Genomic DNA, 19,198 nt, shown 5'->3' on the forward strand with positions numbered 1-19,198 from the left:
ACGAGTTGTAGGATTTATCGAGTAGGGAGAGGGGGCCCATACATGTGTGCTCTCTGTTGGTAAGCGTTCCACCAGCTACCTTCCTAAGTTGTTGTCTCTCCCCTGGACCAATGGGTCCTGGCTAGTACTGTAGACTACCCGTTGGACTCAAGCTCCTCTGTAGTTCAAGTACAATTCGGTAAACCGTAGAAGTAACGGAATTCCACTTTCCCGCCCCCGTATACATTCTTTCAACAATGCTGTGAATCTCTACCCCTACCGCATATCCAGGGATGGGAACACTCACTTGCAACGAGTTACATTCACTTGCTATTTTCTCAGCTCAGAAGCGTGCAATCAAGAAACGATGTATGGGCGACTTTTGCCTTGTGATTTCGTCTAAAACTTTGCCGAATAGAGTAGGGGTCGCAAACGACAGAGCAAACGACGTGACAGAGCTGTGAAAGCGACTCTCCACGAGGTGAGTGTAATTTACATTCACCTTGTGGAGAGTTGCCTTCGCAGCTCTTTCACGACTTCGGTATGCGTGTGCGACCCCTACTCTATTCGGCAAAGTTTTAGACGAAATCACAAGATAAAAGTCGTCCATACATCGTTTCTTGATTGCACGCTTCTGAGTTGAGAAAACTGCCAGTGAGTGTAATTCCTTCCAAGTGAGTGTTCCCATCCTTGCGCATATCTCCTGCTCACTCGACCTTTGCTCTATCCACGAAACGTGGGCTTACAAAAAGCACATGGGTAACAGCAAAAATAGGACCCAATGACATGATCATTTGGTCTAGTGACCATTCGGCCTAATGGCCTGAGACCATCTGGTTTCTCGGCCCATTTGGTCCAGAGTATAGGCAATCAGCTTCGAAAGAATGATCCGCTCCAAAAGTTTCCTAGCACTGTCCATAAGGCAGATAGGTCTGCCTTTCCCTGCTTGGGCAGTGTAAATGTTGCGTAACTCAACGGAACAATCCGTGCCCAGCCATCTTAGCAAACTACAGTAGAATAACTTGGCAAGATACGGGACCTCACGATGCAGGCGACTTGCTACGCCAAAGCTCCACTACTCAATGAGGTAGCATCACACTGCCCACATCGTCATGATGCTTGCTGTTACCGATGCTGTCTAGGGGAAGGGGAATGCCACTAATGATTGTTCTCACTCCACATGCAGTAGAACCAATCTTTACCTTTTCCATCTCTCCGGAAATTCGCCTCTGTCTAGGCGCATCTGCATAGCCATCCTGAACATCCGTCTTGATGGCTACTCTACTGTCGAAGTATTCGTTCGTTGGGCTACGTTTAAGTGTGCTTCGTTTTAACTGGCCGCCCGTTAGCTAAGAGCTTAGTGCAACGAACGAAAGTTGACTGTACCATCCAAACCGGCAGCCTTGTTCAACTTGAGAGACTTCGCTTTGGTCGGTTTGGTCATAGGGGCGGGGGCCAACGGTCTTATATCGTGGCGCGGGAACAACGTTTCCTCAATATTCTGCAGCATTTCGTGGAAGCGTTCTGGGGGTGCTGACGCGCCATTCGTTTTGGCCATGACTACTCTGTAGGCATTACCCCAGAGGGAGTAGTGTTGGCTGCCTGGCAAAGATTTTCGAAGAAGGCACGCGGCTCAATCTCTTAGTTCATTGCCATAGTTCATCCGCCCTGTAGATCTCAATCCGCTCGCTCCATTCTGCCCTAATCGGTGGAGTTATTTGCATCCTTCTTCTTGTAGGACTGGTCTAGCATACACAAGTTTGTCAATCATAATATTTTCAGAATCAGCTCCTGACATGACCACCATAGCAATGGGCGCTTGAATCTAAGATAAGTCAAAATGACATTTTTAACACTGTTGGTAGCCTATAAATATCGTATAAGACCACGCAATGTTCTAAATATTACCTAGAGTATTACACTTGCGAATTAAATTTATACTGATTACTCGTTGTTGTCATATACAAGGTAATGTAGCTACCACAGACAAACAGACGTCTCACTCTACTCACTTTTCATCATTACCATTTTTAACGGTTAGTTCAAATATTTTGTAGGTCGCAAATCACTCGATCATGGCGCTCGCATTGTTTTTACACCTGTTTGACGTTTGCTCACTACTGCCACCTACTGAGTGGTTTGCGTAACATAGCTTGGTTAGCATTGGGCGATTATGTTTTCGTGACGATGATTTTTATCAGAATTTGTTCCAATAGATACGTCTGTTTGTCTGTGTAGCTACTTTTCCAAAATCACCTTATTCTTTCTCTGAAAAAACAAACAGAAAATAAGCAGAGATCATAAAAGTAGAAACAAGGGTTTACCACCATCATCCATTCAAAAGTAATGGTAGTGCTGCAACAAATTATATAATGCCTTGCCCTGATGTTGTCGCCCAAATTGGACCCCGTGATAGCGATCTCGCGTGAGTCGAGAACGACATCAGAGCACCAGATTCAACGAGGAGACTTTCTTTCTATCGCAAAGAAGGGAAAACGATGACTCGAATGTGGGGTCCCTGAGGCAAGACAAAAAGAAGAATGATAAAGAGAGTCGTAAAAATATTAGAGGGTACCAAACCAACCATCGTCGCCCAATTAGGCCAAGCCGGAAGCCAGTAGTGGGGCTCTAGAACAAAGTAATTTTCAAGATGACCGGGTCGAAGCCGTTGACAGTTAGAATGATTTAATGCTAAACGTGATTAGGTCAGCGATGCCATTTCAGTGAAAGAAGACTAGGCATAGTATAAAATGTAGCTAACGTGAATGTTTTCTAGTTGGGATAAGAATGAGTTGAACACATGTGCATGAGTAAAATCGGGTTAAGTACTGTTCCTTTTAATTCCACTATGAATTTGCATCCTTTGACTGATACGTATTTCAACCTCAGCTGTATGGTTGCCTTCACTGTCTCTTACATGACTCGACTCGACATGTGCATATTTAGATTCCATTTCAAACTACCAAAATTACTTCAAAGAGTATTATTCGATTTTTTTTTCAAAATTCCTGCAAGAATACAATTAGGAAATTGAATGTATTGTGCGTTTAGCACTAAATTGATTTCCGAAAAAACTTCATTGACTTCCGCTGCCTTTCCTATGCGTTAAACATAACGTCGGAAGTAGTGCGCTGTACAGTAAATCTGGTTTGCTATACAGCGCACTACTTCCGACGTAATGTTTAACGCATAGGAAAGGCAGCGGAAGTCAATGAAGTTTTTTCGAAAATCAATTTAGTGCTAAACGCACAATATATTGTATTGGATGTATATTTCATAAAAAAAAGCATTAATTGAATTCTTGCAAGACTTTTGGAAACAATCCGAATGATTTTCTTTGAAGCAATTATATTTCTGTTATTTCGTACATCATTTCAGACGAAGATCCTCAATGAATTACAGCAAATTTTGCTACATTTTTGTTTATAGAGTTTTCTGATAAAATTATTAGCGAAATCGTTGATTGGTTTGATTGGGTGATATCTAATCAGCATAATAAAGTTGATTTCTAGAGATCCACGTCTTGCAACTACTATGGGCGTCAAACTTCTAATAAGCTTTTGGCTAAAAACCTCCATCATTTTTGACCCAAACTGTACACTACGCAAGCGAGCTGTTCCCAACGTGATGCGAAAGGAAGGTTAATTCAACAATGTGATTACTTTCAGTCCTGAACAGCCATGATGATGCAGAGGACCGAATTGAAAAATCTCCATCCTGGGCGATTGCCAGCCATCTCCTTGACCTGTGGCCAGGTAAAATTTCTGTTGGCTTCCTTTATTTCTTTGTTAAGACTGCGCTGCCTTGAGCCTCTGGGTCTGGCTCTGCTGCAATGTCCTGCTGGGTTCAAATTTAACGCTTGCTTGAAGGTTTCAGGCGTAGGAGTGGGCAACCCACCTCCACTTTCGCTCCCGAATTTCTGTCGCTATCGGCTTTGGATGACATCGACATGTGAGGCCACCACGATTTGGTTCATGGTCCATCGCACCTACCAGGATCTCGTCAATAACGATGAGGTACAGTAGCGGTGATGACATACATCCTTGCCTCACTCCAGCAACGACCCGGATGGGATCGGACAAGACCCCGTTGTGCAGTAAATACTCTGCACGAAAATGCCCTGTACTGTGCTTCAATGAGGCCGATGATTTTCTCAGGGACACCCTTGCGCCTAAAGGCTCCCCACATGTTTTTTATGATTGAGACGGTCGAAAGCTTTTTCGTAATCAATGAACACCAGGTAGTGAGATTCTTGGAATTCACTGATTTGCTTCAGGATGATACGGAGCGTGACAATGTGATCCACATAGGATCGTCCAGCACAGATTCCTGCTAGCTGCCGCCGCAGAGTTGTGTCAATCTACTCTTGTATTCGGCTATGGATCAATTTGCAGAGGACTTAGAGAACGATGCACAGCAACACGATACCCTGCCTGCTGGGTTTCCCATTTGTTGCAGAATAGTTGATGCAGCAGTTGTGCAGATACTACGGGGTCAGCTTTGAGCATCTCGGCAGCGATCGACCCCGGGGCCCTGTTAGATTTCATGCTACGGATGGCTGTTTCTATCTCCTGAAATGATGGAACTTCGGTGTTCAAGGGCGTAGCCAGAGGGGGGCAGGGGGCCGTGTACCCCCCTTCCCTCCCCCTGGCCGACAGATTTTTTTTTTATTTGAGCCGAATCAAAGATTATCAATAATTCACGAGTTACAGAAAAAAATATTTAAAAAAAACTATTCTCTAGACTATTCTAATAATTGAGGCTTTTATCCACAATTATCAAACCTTTTTTTCTTGAGAATCACAGGAAATTTCGCCAAGTATTTCTCCAAGAGATCTATTTCAATCTTATCATAGAATTTAGCCAAATAACAAGCTTGGTTGAATGGTTAAATTTTGTGATGTTTATTCATGGAATACAAAAACAGCATACCAAGTTTCCGGTAGGGAAAAAGAAGGACTTTGTAGAGTTATATGCTGTTATAGAGTGCAGTTATGTGCTACTGCTACACGAATTTTCACTTGTATTCAATTCAAACAAACGTCATGCTAAGAGAATAATACCTGGGATTTCCTTACAAATTCTTTCAAGGACATCTCCAGAAATTCCTTTAGGCATTTATTCAGGTACTTCTCCAAGGATTCTTTCAGAAATTCCTAAGGGACATATCCAGGAGTTTCTCTTCCGTGAATTCTTCCATGGACATCTTGCAGGGTTCAAATAGTTATTTTTTCAGGGTTTGTTCCAAGAAATGCTTCAAGAATTCTTCCCACGATTCCTTCAGTTCTTTTACAGATACTTCTGCAAGGATACATCGATGAATTCCTTCAGGAATTTTCCATAGTTTCCTTCAGTGATTCTAGCATGGATTTCTCCAGAGAGTTTTTCAAGAATTTCTGTATGGGTTTCACCAGACATTCCTCCGGGAATTTCTCCTGGAATATCTGTAGAAGTTCCTCCAGTGATTGTTCCAGTGCTTTTTTTACTTCCAGGAATTTCCAGGAGTTCCTTAAATCATTGTACAAAACATTCTTTTGGGAGTCCATGCAAAGATTCCAACAATTATTCGTCCTAAAATTATTGCAGACATGGACGCCTTCATATTTTTCCCACAGAAATTTTTCCAGGAATTTGTTAAGAAAGCTTTCTTGGGATTTCCTAAGGAATTCATCATAGGATTGCTTCCGGGATTCCTCCAGGTTTTCCTTCAAGCATTCCTCCAAGGATTTACCCGGGAATATCTTCTGTGTTTCTTTCAGAAACAACCCCAGGAATTATTTAAAAAAATCCTCCAAGGGTTCTCCCAGGAACACTTTTTAGAATTCCTTCAGGAGTTCTTCTTGGAATTCTTTCAGGAACTCCTCCAAAAAATAATCCAATACTTCCTCCAGGAACTTTTTAGGAATTCCCTTAGGAATGCTTCTAGGAATTGCTTCCAGAATTTTTCCTGGGGTTTCTTCAGGAACTGCTACAGGGATTCCTCACGGAGTTCTTCCATGAACTCTTCTTAAAATTCCTTCAGGATTTCTCCAAGGATTCCATCTGCAATTTCTTCAGAAATTTTACTGGGATTCCTCCATGAATTTCTTCAGAGATTCCTCTAATTATTCCAGGGATTCTCTGAGAATTGTTGCAGTGATTCCCCTAAAAATTCATCCAAGGATTAATTCAGAAATGCGTATAGAGGTTTCTCCAGAAATTCCTTCTGGAATTCTTCTTCAGATTCCTCCAGGAGTATTTCTAGAGATTCCTCCGTTAATCTCTACGGGTATTCTTCTAGGATATCCTCCAGGGATTCCAATTTCTGCAGGGCTTAACTCAGGACTTCCTCCTGTGATTCTTTCTGGGACAACTTACTTTAAAACATCCTCCAAACACTCTTCCAAGAACACTTTTTAGCGTTTCTCCAGCAATACTTCCTTGTATTTCTTAAGGAACTTTTCTAGGAATTGATTTAGTACTTCCTCCAGGAACTGCTTAGGGACTCCCTTAGTAATTCCTCTTGAAATTTCTTCCGGGATTCGTTCTGGAGTTTCTTCACAAACTCTTCTAAGGATTCCTCCTAAAATTGTTTAACAACTCCATCTGTGATTTCTTCAGGAATTATTTCTGGTATTCCTGTATGAATTCCCTAAGAGATTCATCCACAAATTTCTTCAGGAATTCCTCTAAGAATTACTCCAGGAAATTCTTCAGGGATTCCTTCAGAAATTCTTCCAGGATTTTTTCTTGGAATTCCTTCTGGAATTTTTCCAGAAATTCCACCAAGAAATCTTCCAGTATACCCTGCAGGAATTACTACGAATTTCTCCAAGAACTATTCCAGGAAATTCTCCAGGAATTACCCCAAGAATTTGTTCAGGAATTCTGTCAGCAAACTCTCTAGGAATTGATCCAGGAACTGCTCCTGGACATCCTTTAGAAATTATGTCAACAATTTCTCCAGGATTTTTTCCAGAAAATCTTCTGCAGATTTTTCAGAAATTCTTCCAGGAAATCCTCCGAAGATTCCTCCATGAAATCCCCCAGAAGTTCCTCTAAAGATTCGTCCTGGAAATCCTCTAGGGGTTTCTTCAGAAATTCTTCCAGGAAATTCCTGGAGGGATACCATCAGTAATTTTTCAGGAATGCCCCCAGGGACTTCTTTACAAACTTCTTCTAGGATTCCCCCAAGGATTTCTTCAGGAATTCCTTCGAGGATTTATCCAAGAATTCTTCCAGAAATTCCGCTAGAAATTTCTCCAGGATTTTCTCTAGGGATTTTTTTTTTCAGAAATAGAAAAATAATAGAATAGAAATAGAAATTTCCCAGAATTCCTCTAGAAATTCATCCAGTAATTCTTCCGAAAATTCTTCTAGATATTCCTCCAGAAATTCCCAAAGGAATACCGCTAGGAATTTCTCTAGGCATTCCTCCAGGATTTTATCCAGGAATTTCTCCAGGAACTTCTCTAGGAATTACCTCAGGAATTTCTCCAGGAGTTTCTCTAGGAATTGCTCCTGGACATCTTGCAGAAATTATGTCAGCAATACCTCTAGGTATTTCTCCAGGAATTTCTCCCGAGATTCCATCAGCAATTGCTTAAGGGATTCCTCCAGAGATTTCTCCATGGAATCTTTTAGGAAATTCTTTGAAGATTCCTCCAGGAAATCCTGCAAAAGTTTCTTCATGGATTCTTCAAGGAAATCCTTATGGGATTTCTTCAGAAATTCTTCTAGAATATTCTACAGCAATACCTTAAGGAATTTTTAAGGGATTCCTCCAGGAATTACACCAGGAATTAACCAAGCAGCTCCATCATAAATTATGTCAGCAAATCATCCAGGATTAACTCCAGGAAAGCTTTCAGGGCAGGCTTGTCCGCACTGAGTGCCTGAGTGCAGATGGTCATGGGTTCGAACCCAGCCCCGGCACTTTCGTCAGTTGCTTTTTCCTCCTGAGAGCAGCTGAAACTGACCCTCTTCTGAGCCTATGGGCTCAAATGAACCCGGATATATTTGGACATGAACCCCGTTAGAGAAGTGTTGGCAGGACTTGATTTGGAATACATGAACCTGATTTACCAGTTTTTGAAACGTGTTGATGTCAGAGTTTGATGTAGTACGTTCCTTGTTTTTGTTGTCCGCCTTTTGGTTTTGTTGTTCGCCCCTGTCTGTCGTCACCCCCCTTCCGTTTGTCCTCTTCTTGTCGTTTTCTACCGATAAAGTCCTTTCTGTTTGGTTCCGTTACAGATATGGACAATTTGTCCCATCAATGTTTTAGTATAAGTTAGCAAATAATTTAGTTTTAAACCCATAAATCCCTCCTTCAATCCTTAACCTCGAAACAGCCGCGAGTACTTCGGCTTCCCAAACTAACATAGTTTTAAGGCAGTAATAAATTGTAAAATATAAAATCATTGTAAAAAAAACAAAAGATTTCGGCTCAGTTATGCCCATGTGGCGCCCGAGCCTTCCAAATAAACGAATACAGTGGGTCCAAAAAGTATTCGTCTAGCTGCCTCTTTGAGGGAAAATGTCATATCAATGACTTGGCAGGTACGAACTCAGAAAAATATCAATCATATTGTGAGGAGGAATAATCAATAAAGCAATAATGTTGCAGTCCGAATAAAATAAATAATGTATGATCGAGAAGGAAATAAAAAACGTAAAATAAACCATTTTTCCATACTCAAAAAGTATTCGTCTACTGATACGCATTTGTTTTGAAACGCGCATGTGAGAGTAAAATGCGTGTTTTAGAACGTGCACACCAACGCACACACCCTCGTGATGCCTTTCCACGATCAATCAATGACAGATCACTTTCAGTGTTGTTTTGTTTTCGCGTGGAGCAGGAATTAAATCCAGCCATGGGTCGAAAAGGCAAAGAAACAAGCCCTGATGAGAGAAAACTCATCCTGCGTCTACATAATCAGTGCAAATCATCCTACGAGATTGCAAAACTTGTCGGCAGGCCCCGTTCGACCGTTCAATCAGTGATTGATCGCATCTGCGCCACAAAATCAATTGAAAACCAACGGCGCAGTGGTTGTCATCGAGCATTAACTGAGCACGACGAACGGTTTATTGTACGGGAAGTGAAGAAAAATCCGAAAACTAGTGCACCCAAAATAGCTAGTGAATTGGAAAGAAGAGGTACGAAGGTATCCACCAACACAATCCGGAACACCTGCAAGAAATACGGGTTTAATGGCCGAGTAGCTCGGAAGAAATTTTGGGTGAGTAAGACCAATCGCCAGAAGCGGCTGAACTTTGCTCAGGAGTACCGAACGAAGAAGGAGGACTTCTGGAACCGAGTCATATTTTCCGACGAAAGCAAATACAACATATTTGGATCAGATGGGCGGCGTATCTTGTGGCGGAAAAAGAATACGGAGATGGAACCGCAGAACCTTATACCAACGGTGAAACACGGTGGGGGCTCTATCATGGTTTGGGGGTGCATGAGTGCAGCGGGTATGGGAAAATTACACTTCATAGAAGCGGTTATGGATCATAGGATGTACATCCGTATCTTGAAATTAAAATTTTAGTGCGAGTGCTGAAAAATTGGGTCTAAAGGGGAAGTACATCTTCCAGCAGGACAACGACCCGAAGCATACGGCTGAAAATACTAGAATGTGGCTTCTTTATAACACTCCGCAGCAACTCAAAACGCCCCCTCAGAGTCCTGATATGAATCCGATAGAGCATCTCTGGAAGATTCTGGATGATGCATTAAGAAAAAGGCGCATTTCCAACAAAAATGAATTGAAGCAAGCTTTGAAAGAAGAGTGGGACAAAATTCCATCCACCGTCACGACAAACTTGGTCAGTTCGATGCCACGTAGGCTACAGGCGGTTATAGATGCGAACGGAAATCCAACCAAGTACTGAATTCCATCGTTTGATTTTTGTTTTTGAATTAATATGTCGTGGCAGTTTAAATGGACGAATACTTTTTGACCACACAAAAAGTGAAATGTACTGTTTTGCTTACTTTGTTATTGTTATTGTTTTATTTTTTTGTTTGATTTTTGATAACAAACATGAATTAGCGAATGCATAATCCGAATAAAATGTTGAATTAGTTTTCTTTTACCTATCACGTTCCCATTTTGCATGTTTTATCTAAATTATGCTGCTAGACGAATACTTTTTGGACCCACTGTAAGTAAAAAAAAAATATTTGGACATCGGCGAACGGCAACCCATAATGGACCCCCAATCGGACTGGAAACAGGAACAACCAACAGCCACACATCAACATCCTCGTGCTCATCATTCTACCATGATAGGTTAGAGAGTGAAAGCAGCGCAACGCAACCAGTTCGATGTAGTACAATTAGAAATAGAATACATTTAGGCGCCGTACAAAGTGTATGTACAGCTTCCAATTGGAATCGCTCACGCAGTGCCCAACTGGACAACAGAGCTGTAAATTAGGTTAAGTGATTGAAGAATAAAAAAAAGCCTGCTTCAGGTTTTCCTTCAGAAATTCTTCCTGGATTTTTTCTAGGAATATCTTCTGGATTTTTTCCAGAAATTCCGCCAATTAATCTTCCAGTTTTCCCTCCAGGAATCGCTACAGATATTTCTCTAGGAATTCCACTGAAAACTCGTCCAGGAACTTTTTCAGGGATTTTTTCAGAAATTCGTTCGAGGATTTCTATAGAAATCCTTCCGGGAATTTCTCAGGGGATTTTTCCATAATTTTCTCCTAGAGCTCCTCTATAGATTCCCCCAGAAATTCATCAAGAAGTTGTTGAAGAAATTCCTTCACAGATTCCTTCAAGGGGTCGTACACAAATAACGTCACGCCCTTAGGTGGGGAGGGGGGGGGGTACATGTAGAGCGTTACGACCATTACAAAAAAATATTGAGCTTCCATACAAAAAGTGTGACATAGGGGGGAGGGGGGTTCAAAAAGATTGATTTTTGCGTGACATAATTTGTGTATCACCTCCAAGGATTCCGCCAGCAATTCCCAAAGGAGAACCCCAAGTAATTCCTCCAAACATACATCCAGGATTTTATCCAGAAATATCTCCAAGAGCTATTCCAGGAAATTCTCCAGGAACTACCCAAGCTATTCCAGAAATTTCTCCAGGAACTGCTACTGGACATCTTTCAGAAATTATGTCAGCAATTCCTCTATTTATTTCTCCAGGAATTTTTCCCGAGATTCAGGAAATTCTTTGAAGATTCCTTCAGGAAATCCTCCAGAAGTTTTTCCAGAATTCTTCAAGAATATTCTCCAGGAATTCATTCAGGAAGTTTTTAGGGATTTCTCCAGGTATTTCTTCACAATTTTCTTCAAGGATACCCCAGGAATTCCTTCGAGAATTTCTCCAGGAACTCCACCAGCAATTCCGCTAGAAATTCCTCCAGGAATCTCTCGAGGGATTCTTTCAGAAATAGAAAAATAACAGAAATCACTCAAAATTCTTCTGGAAATTCCTCTAGATATTCATTCAGTAATTCTTTCAAGAATCCTTCTAGAGATTCCTCTAGAAATTTCCATAGGAATACCACTAGGAACTCCTCCATTTGTTCCTCCGGGATGTTATCTAGGAATTTATCCAGGAACTTCTCCAGGAATACCTTCAGGAAATACCCCAGGAATTTCTTCCGGAATATTCCTGGCATCCTTCACGAATTATGCTTGCAATTCGTCCAGGAATTTGTCCTGGAAATCCTCTAGGGATGTCTTCAGAGATGCTTCCAGGAAATTCTCCAGGAATAATTTGAGGAAATTTTCAAGAATTCCTCCAGACATTCCTCCAGAGATTCCTCCAGGAATTACTTCAGGGATTTCTCCACGAATTTTTCAAGGCATATTTCTAGAGATTCCACCAGGGAATTTACCAGAAATTCCTCCAGCGGTTCTTTCAGGAAATCTTTCTGGAATTTCTCAAGGGATTTTTTTTTTTCAGAAATGTCTCCAGCAATTCCTCCCACAATTCCTCTGAAGATTTCTTCAGGAATTTCTCCCGGAATTCTTCCAGGGATTGCTCCAAGAATTCACCCAAAAAATTATTCAAGGAAAATCTCCAGGAATTCCTGCTGGGTCTAGTCCAAGAATTCCTCTTGGAATTACGCCCGGAATTTGCTCAGAAGTTTCTACAGGCATTCCTCGAAGGATTCCTTCACAAATTTCTCTTAGGATTTCCTCTAGGAATTTTAAAGAGATTTCTTATGAAATTTTTCTAGGGATTACGCCCAGAATTCCTCCAAGGAATCCTTAAGAAATTTTTCTAGGATTTCCTCATGAGATCTCTTCTGAAATTTTACTAGGTATTCCTCCTATAATTTATCCAGGAATTCGTACAGGTTTATTTTCTGAAATTCTTACAGAGATTCCTTCTGGAATTCAAAAATTCAAAAAAATATGGATGAATTTCTCTAGCGAATAGTATTGGAAGATAATTTAAAATGGAAGCATAGAAGAATTAGGAAATTCTAGGTTAATCCTCAAAAGAGTTCTTTATTTCCAAAAGAGTTCAGCTATAACTTCTGATGAATGTTTTGTAGGCATTGACAAAAAAATCCGAGCAAAATAATGCACGAGTAAATAAAAATCCTTAATCTTCCAGAAATTGGTCACCGCTACCAGCACCACGTTGCTTTGTGTAGATCAGGCGAGCTTTTTTAACGTATTGTACAAAATACAACAGGGTTAAGGATTAAATAAAGCTTTTAGAATATAATGTTATTACCTGATACCTGATTGCAGGATTTCCTCGGGAAATCCTCCAAGAGTTCTTCGGCAACTTTTTCTTGGGAATTTTCCCAGCAGTGCCTCGGGAATTCCTCCAGGATTTCATCAGGGATTCCTTCAAGAGTTCCCCTGCAGCCCCAGCAATTTCTTCAACAGTTTCTCAAGAATTCCTGCAGGTGCTCCTCGGAAATTTCTTTTATCATCAAAACGGTCGTTATCTCATCAACATCATTTTTGGCTAAAACTGTTAAATAAAGAACGACAATATTGCTCCTTCTTTTCATAGCTGTTGGTTCTTTCTATAACTATATTCTATAACTATTCCTAATGACTTTTAGCTTGAGGTCGGGTAACTTTTTTAGCAACATACTTCAGGCACATGTAAATTTTTGTGGTAAAGGATTGTTTCGAACAAGAATAATGTACATATACCTTTCCAAAGAAACGGGTCATTCGGGAAGCTCACTGTCGAGGAAACAATAGCCGGGGAAAATTAGAACAATCGCATAAACCATGAGTAATGAGAGAAAAATTAACTTTATAATTGAACTATGTTTTGGTTAGTGAACTTCCTAATATTTGTATTTCTTGTCGATAGACAAAATCAACGAGCAAGCAACAAAATCTTTCTGAAACACCTATAGGTGTATGTGTGCCATCAGTAATCTCATGTTCCCGACCCATATTCATCCTATTCGAAAACAAGCGATTACGGCACCGATTGATTCCGTTCTTTTTGTTTTCATGGGTGCTCACTCCTAACAAAAAATACAAAAATAAGAAACAATATATAAACAGCACTTCAATCCTTTGTTTTTCGTGGGATAAAAATGGGAGCCACATGCTTAATAAGGGAACGAATACCCTACAAGAGAACACAACATTTACCAAAAAAAAACATGTCATATCAAGTAATATTTAATCCAATAATTACCTTTTATTGAACAATTTTACGATGCTTAAGCTAGTGATAAATTTAACAGTAAACGTAGTTAGGTACACAATATAGTAGTAAAAAAAACTCAAAACTTAGATCAGGAACACCACGTCGTCGTGCATCATGATCTGATTATCGTCGGTCATCCGAGCAATAGCCGCCTTCACCTCTCCCTTGGAGAATGCCTCGGCTCCGCTGTTTTCGTCGATGTACTTGGTGAGCCGAGCCACCGCCAGCGATTGATCCCGAGCCTGTCGGAATGCCTGCGAAACGCCCTGCTTAAAGATCTTGAATCTATCCTCGGATATCTCCGCGGGTTCCTCTTCGGTTTCCATCGCAACAGTGGACGGTGTGGCTTCAGGAGCCGAGATGGTCTGTCGCTTGGTAAGGTCGCCAGCATCCGGTGCCGATGTGACCAATTCCTCCGAGTCGGACTCCTCGTGGTCTTCGATACGGGTGCGCTTGGCACGTCGGCTGGCTCGGGAGCTCTGCTGAGTATCTGACGGTGTTTCCTCTTCATCGTCTTCTTCCTGTTCTTCTCCGTCGGAATCATCCTCGGCACGCTTGCGCTTCTTCTTCTCCTTCTCCAAGACTTTTTTGAAGTAGGCAAATTGGATCAGTTCGATCGCGGCTTGGGCGTCCTTTTCCGTGACGGTTCTGGCCATTCGCGCCTTGGCATGAGCGGTCGACAAACGAATCAAAGTTTCCAGGGTACGGGCCGTAACGGGTTGTGTTCTGGCCACACCCGAATCCATCATATCCTGCGAACGAAGACGCGAGTACTCGTTGGAAATCAGCTCACAGGCAGCTTCCGTCAGCTTCGGCTTCAAGCACTTGGCAATGTGGATGTACTTGCGCATGAAATCGACCGACAGAATTTGGTCCGTCTTCTTGCGGGTGTTGCCATGCAACAGGGGATCATACTTTTCGTACATCGGGGTTTCCTTCTCGTCTCGCGTTTCCGGATTGATGGTGGACAACATATCGACCGCGTTGACGCCCATCGGTAGCACATCGCCGTCCTGTTCCTTCGGGTTGCGATAACGGTGCATTCGGACAACATGATCCGAAATCATCCGATCGTGATCACTATCGATCACGTCCAACATGACGAAGAGCAAATCGAAACGGGACAGCAGAGAATCCTGAAGGCCAATGTTTTCCATCGGTGTCTTGTACTGGTCATACTGAAATCAATTGGAAGAATATGAAATGTGTTATTAATGTTAATTTGAACTCCTAGAAACATCGAGGAAGGAAATTAAATTGTTAAAAATTAAAAGCGGAAATGTTATTAAATTTTAAAAAATAATATGATTACATAAGTATAAAATACTCACCCTTCCGTAAACGGGATTGGCAGCAGCCAGCACCGAGCATCTGGCGTTCAGCGAGGCATGGATTCCTGCCTTGGAAATCGTCACCCGACCCTGTTCCATGACTTCGTGGATAGCCGTCCGGTCGATGTCGCTCATCTTGTCAAACTCGTCGATGCACACGACGCCCCGATCGGCCAGCACCATGGCACCGGCTTCCAAACGCCGTTCACCAGTTTCCTGATCGGTGGTGACGGCAGCGGTCAAACCCACCCCGCTGGATCCTCGTCCGGTTGTTGTGATGGCGCGTGGAGCCGTATTCAGCACATAGCGCAACAGCTGCGACTTGGCCACACTGGGATCTCCGATGAGAAGCACGTTCACATCACCTCGAAGGCGAGTTCCGTTGGCCAAATTTTTCTCGATTCCTCCCAGCAACAAGCACAGGATGGCCTTTTTGACGTACTCGTGGCCATGGATCGAAGGGGCCAAACTTTTGGAAAGAATATCGAAAATATCGTTGTGCTTTGCCAACTTCTTGCACATGTTGATTTCCTCTCGCGTAACGTTCAGTGTGCTTTCTTTGTTCAGCTGGGAGATGTTATTGGCAATCAGAATCGTCCGGAAGGTACCCGTTGTGTATCCGCCTTGCTTGCCCGGCAAACAACGATAATTGCCCACAATCTGCACACGATCTCCCGGCTTACAACGGTCCACCAAATCATCGTCGCAGATTACATCAACTGTCCGTGGTAGCTGTCCAGCTGGGGCCTTCTCTGGCATTTCCTGAATGCTTAACGTCTGATGGTCCTTGTAAACGGACAATCCAAACTCCGTCTCCAGTGGATTTCCATCGTCATCTTTGGTGGGATAGACAGCACTCGATGGCACGGCATCAAAAGAGGTCAAATCCGTATAGCGACGTTCCATAACCTTCTTGGTAGCTGGGCAATAGTGGACACTCTTGACCACCTTGGGCCGAATCAGCGAAACCCTAGTAACGATGCCTTCCACGCAAACCAAATTTCCCAGGTACCGGGACGTCAGCGATCGCGGAGTGACGTGTTTGTTGCCGAAGCTTCCCTCGAATGCTACGAAGAAATCCTCTTGCGTTTTGGCATAGGTGGGGTCCACCGTAGAGACGTATTCCTTGAGAGCACGCGAGAACGCCAGCTGCTCTTCAAAGGCACTGCTCAGCAAAGCTTGAGCGCGATCCGGATTTTTACGACGCAGATCATTAACATTCACCACCAAGCGCCTGGCATTGTCCGTGACCATTTTACGAACGTGGGCCGTGTAAGTCCCCTGGTCCTCCTAAAAAATAAACGAAAGATCCATTTTGAACAGCCTGTAGTCCTCGTCTCAAAAATCACATCACTCACCTCATCGTCCAGGAAGTCCAAATACTCCCGTTGAATGTCACGAATGCGCTGATCCTCATCCGCCATTGTTCAACCACAGAAAAAACTTTATTTTAAGGGGAAATTTCACGAAATTTATGAAATACAACCGATTTTATAAGGAAAAACTAGCGGAACACTTCGCTGCACGTAGGAAGTAGATTGAAGAATAGCTTCCACGGGCACGGCGGGTGGCGCAAAACAACAGAAAACGCGCGCGAAAATATGACGTTTGAAATCGCGCTTTTCGGCAGGCCAACGGTCCTGGTGGCAAAGTTCATTATGAAATAAATTTTCGAAACACCCTGTCGCACGTCATAATTTGACAGTTTTGCATCCTGTCATCCGCAGTTCCACGACTGACAGCGAGTAGAAAAAAGTGCGAGTTTCGTGAGGAAATTTTCACGTCGCTCAGCAAAATTTCAATTAGTTTTAATTAAAGTTAATGTATAATTTATTTATATTTTTCCACAAAAACAATATCAATTCTATTCATCGGATTTGTGCTCGGTTTTCGCCATGTCGTACAATATAGACGAAATGGGATGGTCAGGTGAGTTGAGGCTTTTGTACCTCGGGCACATTGAAATGAAATTAGCTCAATCATGTTTTGATTTTTTATCTGGCTCAGATGTGCGGAATATTTTCCGAAAGTGGCGTGATGATAATGAGCGGAAGAGCGAGGATGTGATTCAGCTGTGGGATGCAATTCTGTGCGACAAGCAGACCAAACTGGGCAACGAACGTCACTTGGTTCTGGAACAGGTGATGATTGCGGCGCTTGACTGCAACCGAATAGACACGGCCGAGGATTGCATTCGGATACTGACGGCTGAGTTTCCAGGAAGCTTGCGGATTCAAAAGTACAAGGCCATGCTGCTGGAAGCGCTGGAACGCTATGACGATGCGCTGGACGTACTGGAACAGATTATTAAAAAGGACGAAACCAACGCGGCGCCTCGGAAGCGAAAAGTGGCCATTTACAAGGCTCAGGGCAGAACCGCCGATGCGATCCGAGAGCTATGCGACTACATGAAGCGGTTCATGTCCGACCAGGAAGGATGGCACGAACTGTGCAGTTTGTATTTGGCCGAAGGGGAGTACGCCAAGGCGGCCTTCTGCATGGAGGAAGTTTTGCTGCACAATCCGCACAGCCACTTGATCCATCAGAGGCTAGCGGATATCCGCTATACTATGGTACGTATGAAATTCGTTTTAAACGTCTATCTTGGACTTCAATTGAAGGATCGTTACTTTTTCAGGGTGGCCTCGATAATATTGAAATCGCCAAGTCGTACTATTGCCAGGCTGTTAAGCTGAACAACCAAAACTTGCGAGCACTTTATGGTTTATTTTTGGTAAGTACCGAAGGACTGTTATCTGTCCTCTTAGAGGGAGAGATGATCCCTTCAAAGTGCAAACTTGTGGCTTTTTGGAATACTTAGTAAACTTCTTGAATGCTCTGAGAAATCCGGTGATTTGGCCAGGATGAATCAACAAAAACAACTGATGAGCAGTGAGTTTACTATAAAATTTGTTAAATCCACACAGAATTCTTTTGAAGGCACTCCCCGCGTGTAATTCTCCAATTAAAATGCTGAATTCGATATTTCAGTGTTGTGGACACATAGCCAACTCGAAGGCGCCTCTCAACAAACGTAAGGAAGCCCAAAAGTTGGCGCAATGGACGATCGCTCAGATCCAGGCGAAAACGGCAACCCCAGCTGCGGCCCTTTCGTCGAAGGCCGACAAGTCGACGGGAAAGCAACCCAAAGAAGACGTGGCCGCCCTTGAACAAGCCTTCGGGGGATTGGATATTGCCAAAGCGAATTGACCAACTGACGACGGCCCGATCGTCAATATCATTATTATCTACACAGCTACTCTAGCGTACTGTTTCAATTCACAACACCCGATTCGCCTTTCGTATTTCAGAAATATCTACTTTAGGTTTTAAATCTTTTCATTGTACAATACGACCGATTCTCACTGATTAATGCAGGAGATTGAAGAAGGGATTTTTAAACTTATATAAACTGCATCGTAAAATGGTAAAAGTTCTGCATTTCTTTTACTGCACTTGTGCAAACCACTTTCCATTTTCTGGGTTACACTAAGATGCAACATAAGTGAATATCACGGCAACCGGTGTTTTCATACACGGCGGAAACGGTATTTAATGAATGAAAGTTAGTATAACCTATAATGTAATGATAGCCATTTGAACGTTTATTATGCAAATAATACCCGGTAAATGTTATCATTTAGGAAAAAATAAATCAAACATAAAAGGCAAACTATATACTTTTGAATTAAGTTTAGCGGGTAGTGTCGCTGTGGTTGCATGGAAGGTGAGTAGAATCAAAGTTGAATAAATACGTTTTTGTCAACCCGAAAAATTCGTACATTACTGATCCGAAGATTTAAACCTACTCGGGGCGAGTTGGTGAAACTTAAACGATCACCAATCTAAAAGATGCGAAACTGGTTGGAAATGGCTGAACGAACATCAAACACGAACTCGCAAATTATTTCGCCACAGTTCTCAGACGTTGCAGCTAAATATAACGAAAACTATTTGCCGTTATTTTTTTCTGCTATTCTGCTATTATCAACGCATCCCCTGGCTTTCGCCCATCTGCGTTGTATTTTCACTAGGCAATACGTCTACCAATTGATGTTTATGGGCTTGCCGGACCAAGTCATGTAGCTAAGCCAAACACCCCACCTACAACTGTTGGGTAGGCACCATTGTCCCGCCCACTGGTCTTTTACAGCTACAGCATCCGCTCGATAACTGACTGCTCTTTAACTGGACTGCTTTTTAACTGGGCGCTCGATAACTGGGGCAAAGTCGAGT

General features: G+C 42.5%; 2 protein-coding genes across 2 annotated transcripts; one reads left to right on the forward strand and one right to left on the reverse strand.

Annotated features, from left to right (window-relative positions):
• Window positions 1-13,592: 13,592 nt before the first annotated feature.
• LOC109405758 (DNA replication licensing factor Mcm3) lies at window positions 13,593-16,536 on the reverse strand. The gene is made up of 3 exons (XM_019678824.3): window positions 16,321-16,536; window positions 14,963-16,252; window positions 13,593-14,809 (listed from the first exon to the last, which is right to left on the reverse strand). The coding sequence occupies exons 1-3, from the start codon at window positions 16,384-16,386 to the stop codon at window positions 13,715-13,717; spliced, it is 2,451 nt and encodes an 816-aa protein (XP_019534369.3). The 5' UTR covers window positions 16,387-16,536; the 3' UTR covers window positions 13,593-13,714.
• Window positions 16,537-16,687: 151 nt separating this feature from the next.
• On the forward strand, window positions 16,688-18,737 carry LOC109405755 (ER membrane protein complex subunit 2). The gene is made up of 4 exons (XM_019678822.3): window positions 16,688-16,891; window positions 16,970-17,535; window positions 17,601-17,696; window positions 17,954-18,737. The coding sequence occupies exons 1-4, from the start codon at window positions 16,858-16,860 to the stop codon at window positions 18,170-18,172; spliced, it is 915 nt and encodes a 304-aa protein (XP_019534367.3). The 5' UTR covers window positions 16,688-16,857; the 3' UTR covers window positions 18,173-18,737.
• The last annotated feature ends 461 nt before the right edge of the window (window positions 18,738-19,198 follow it).

This window comes from Aedes albopictus, chromosome 3 (genome assembly GCF_035046485.1).
Source record: "Aedes albopictus strain Foshan chromosome 3, AalbF5, whole genome shotgun sequence".
Taxonomy (NCBI): Eukaryota; Metazoa; Arthropoda; class Insecta; order Diptera; family Culicidae; genus Aedes; species Aedes albopictus.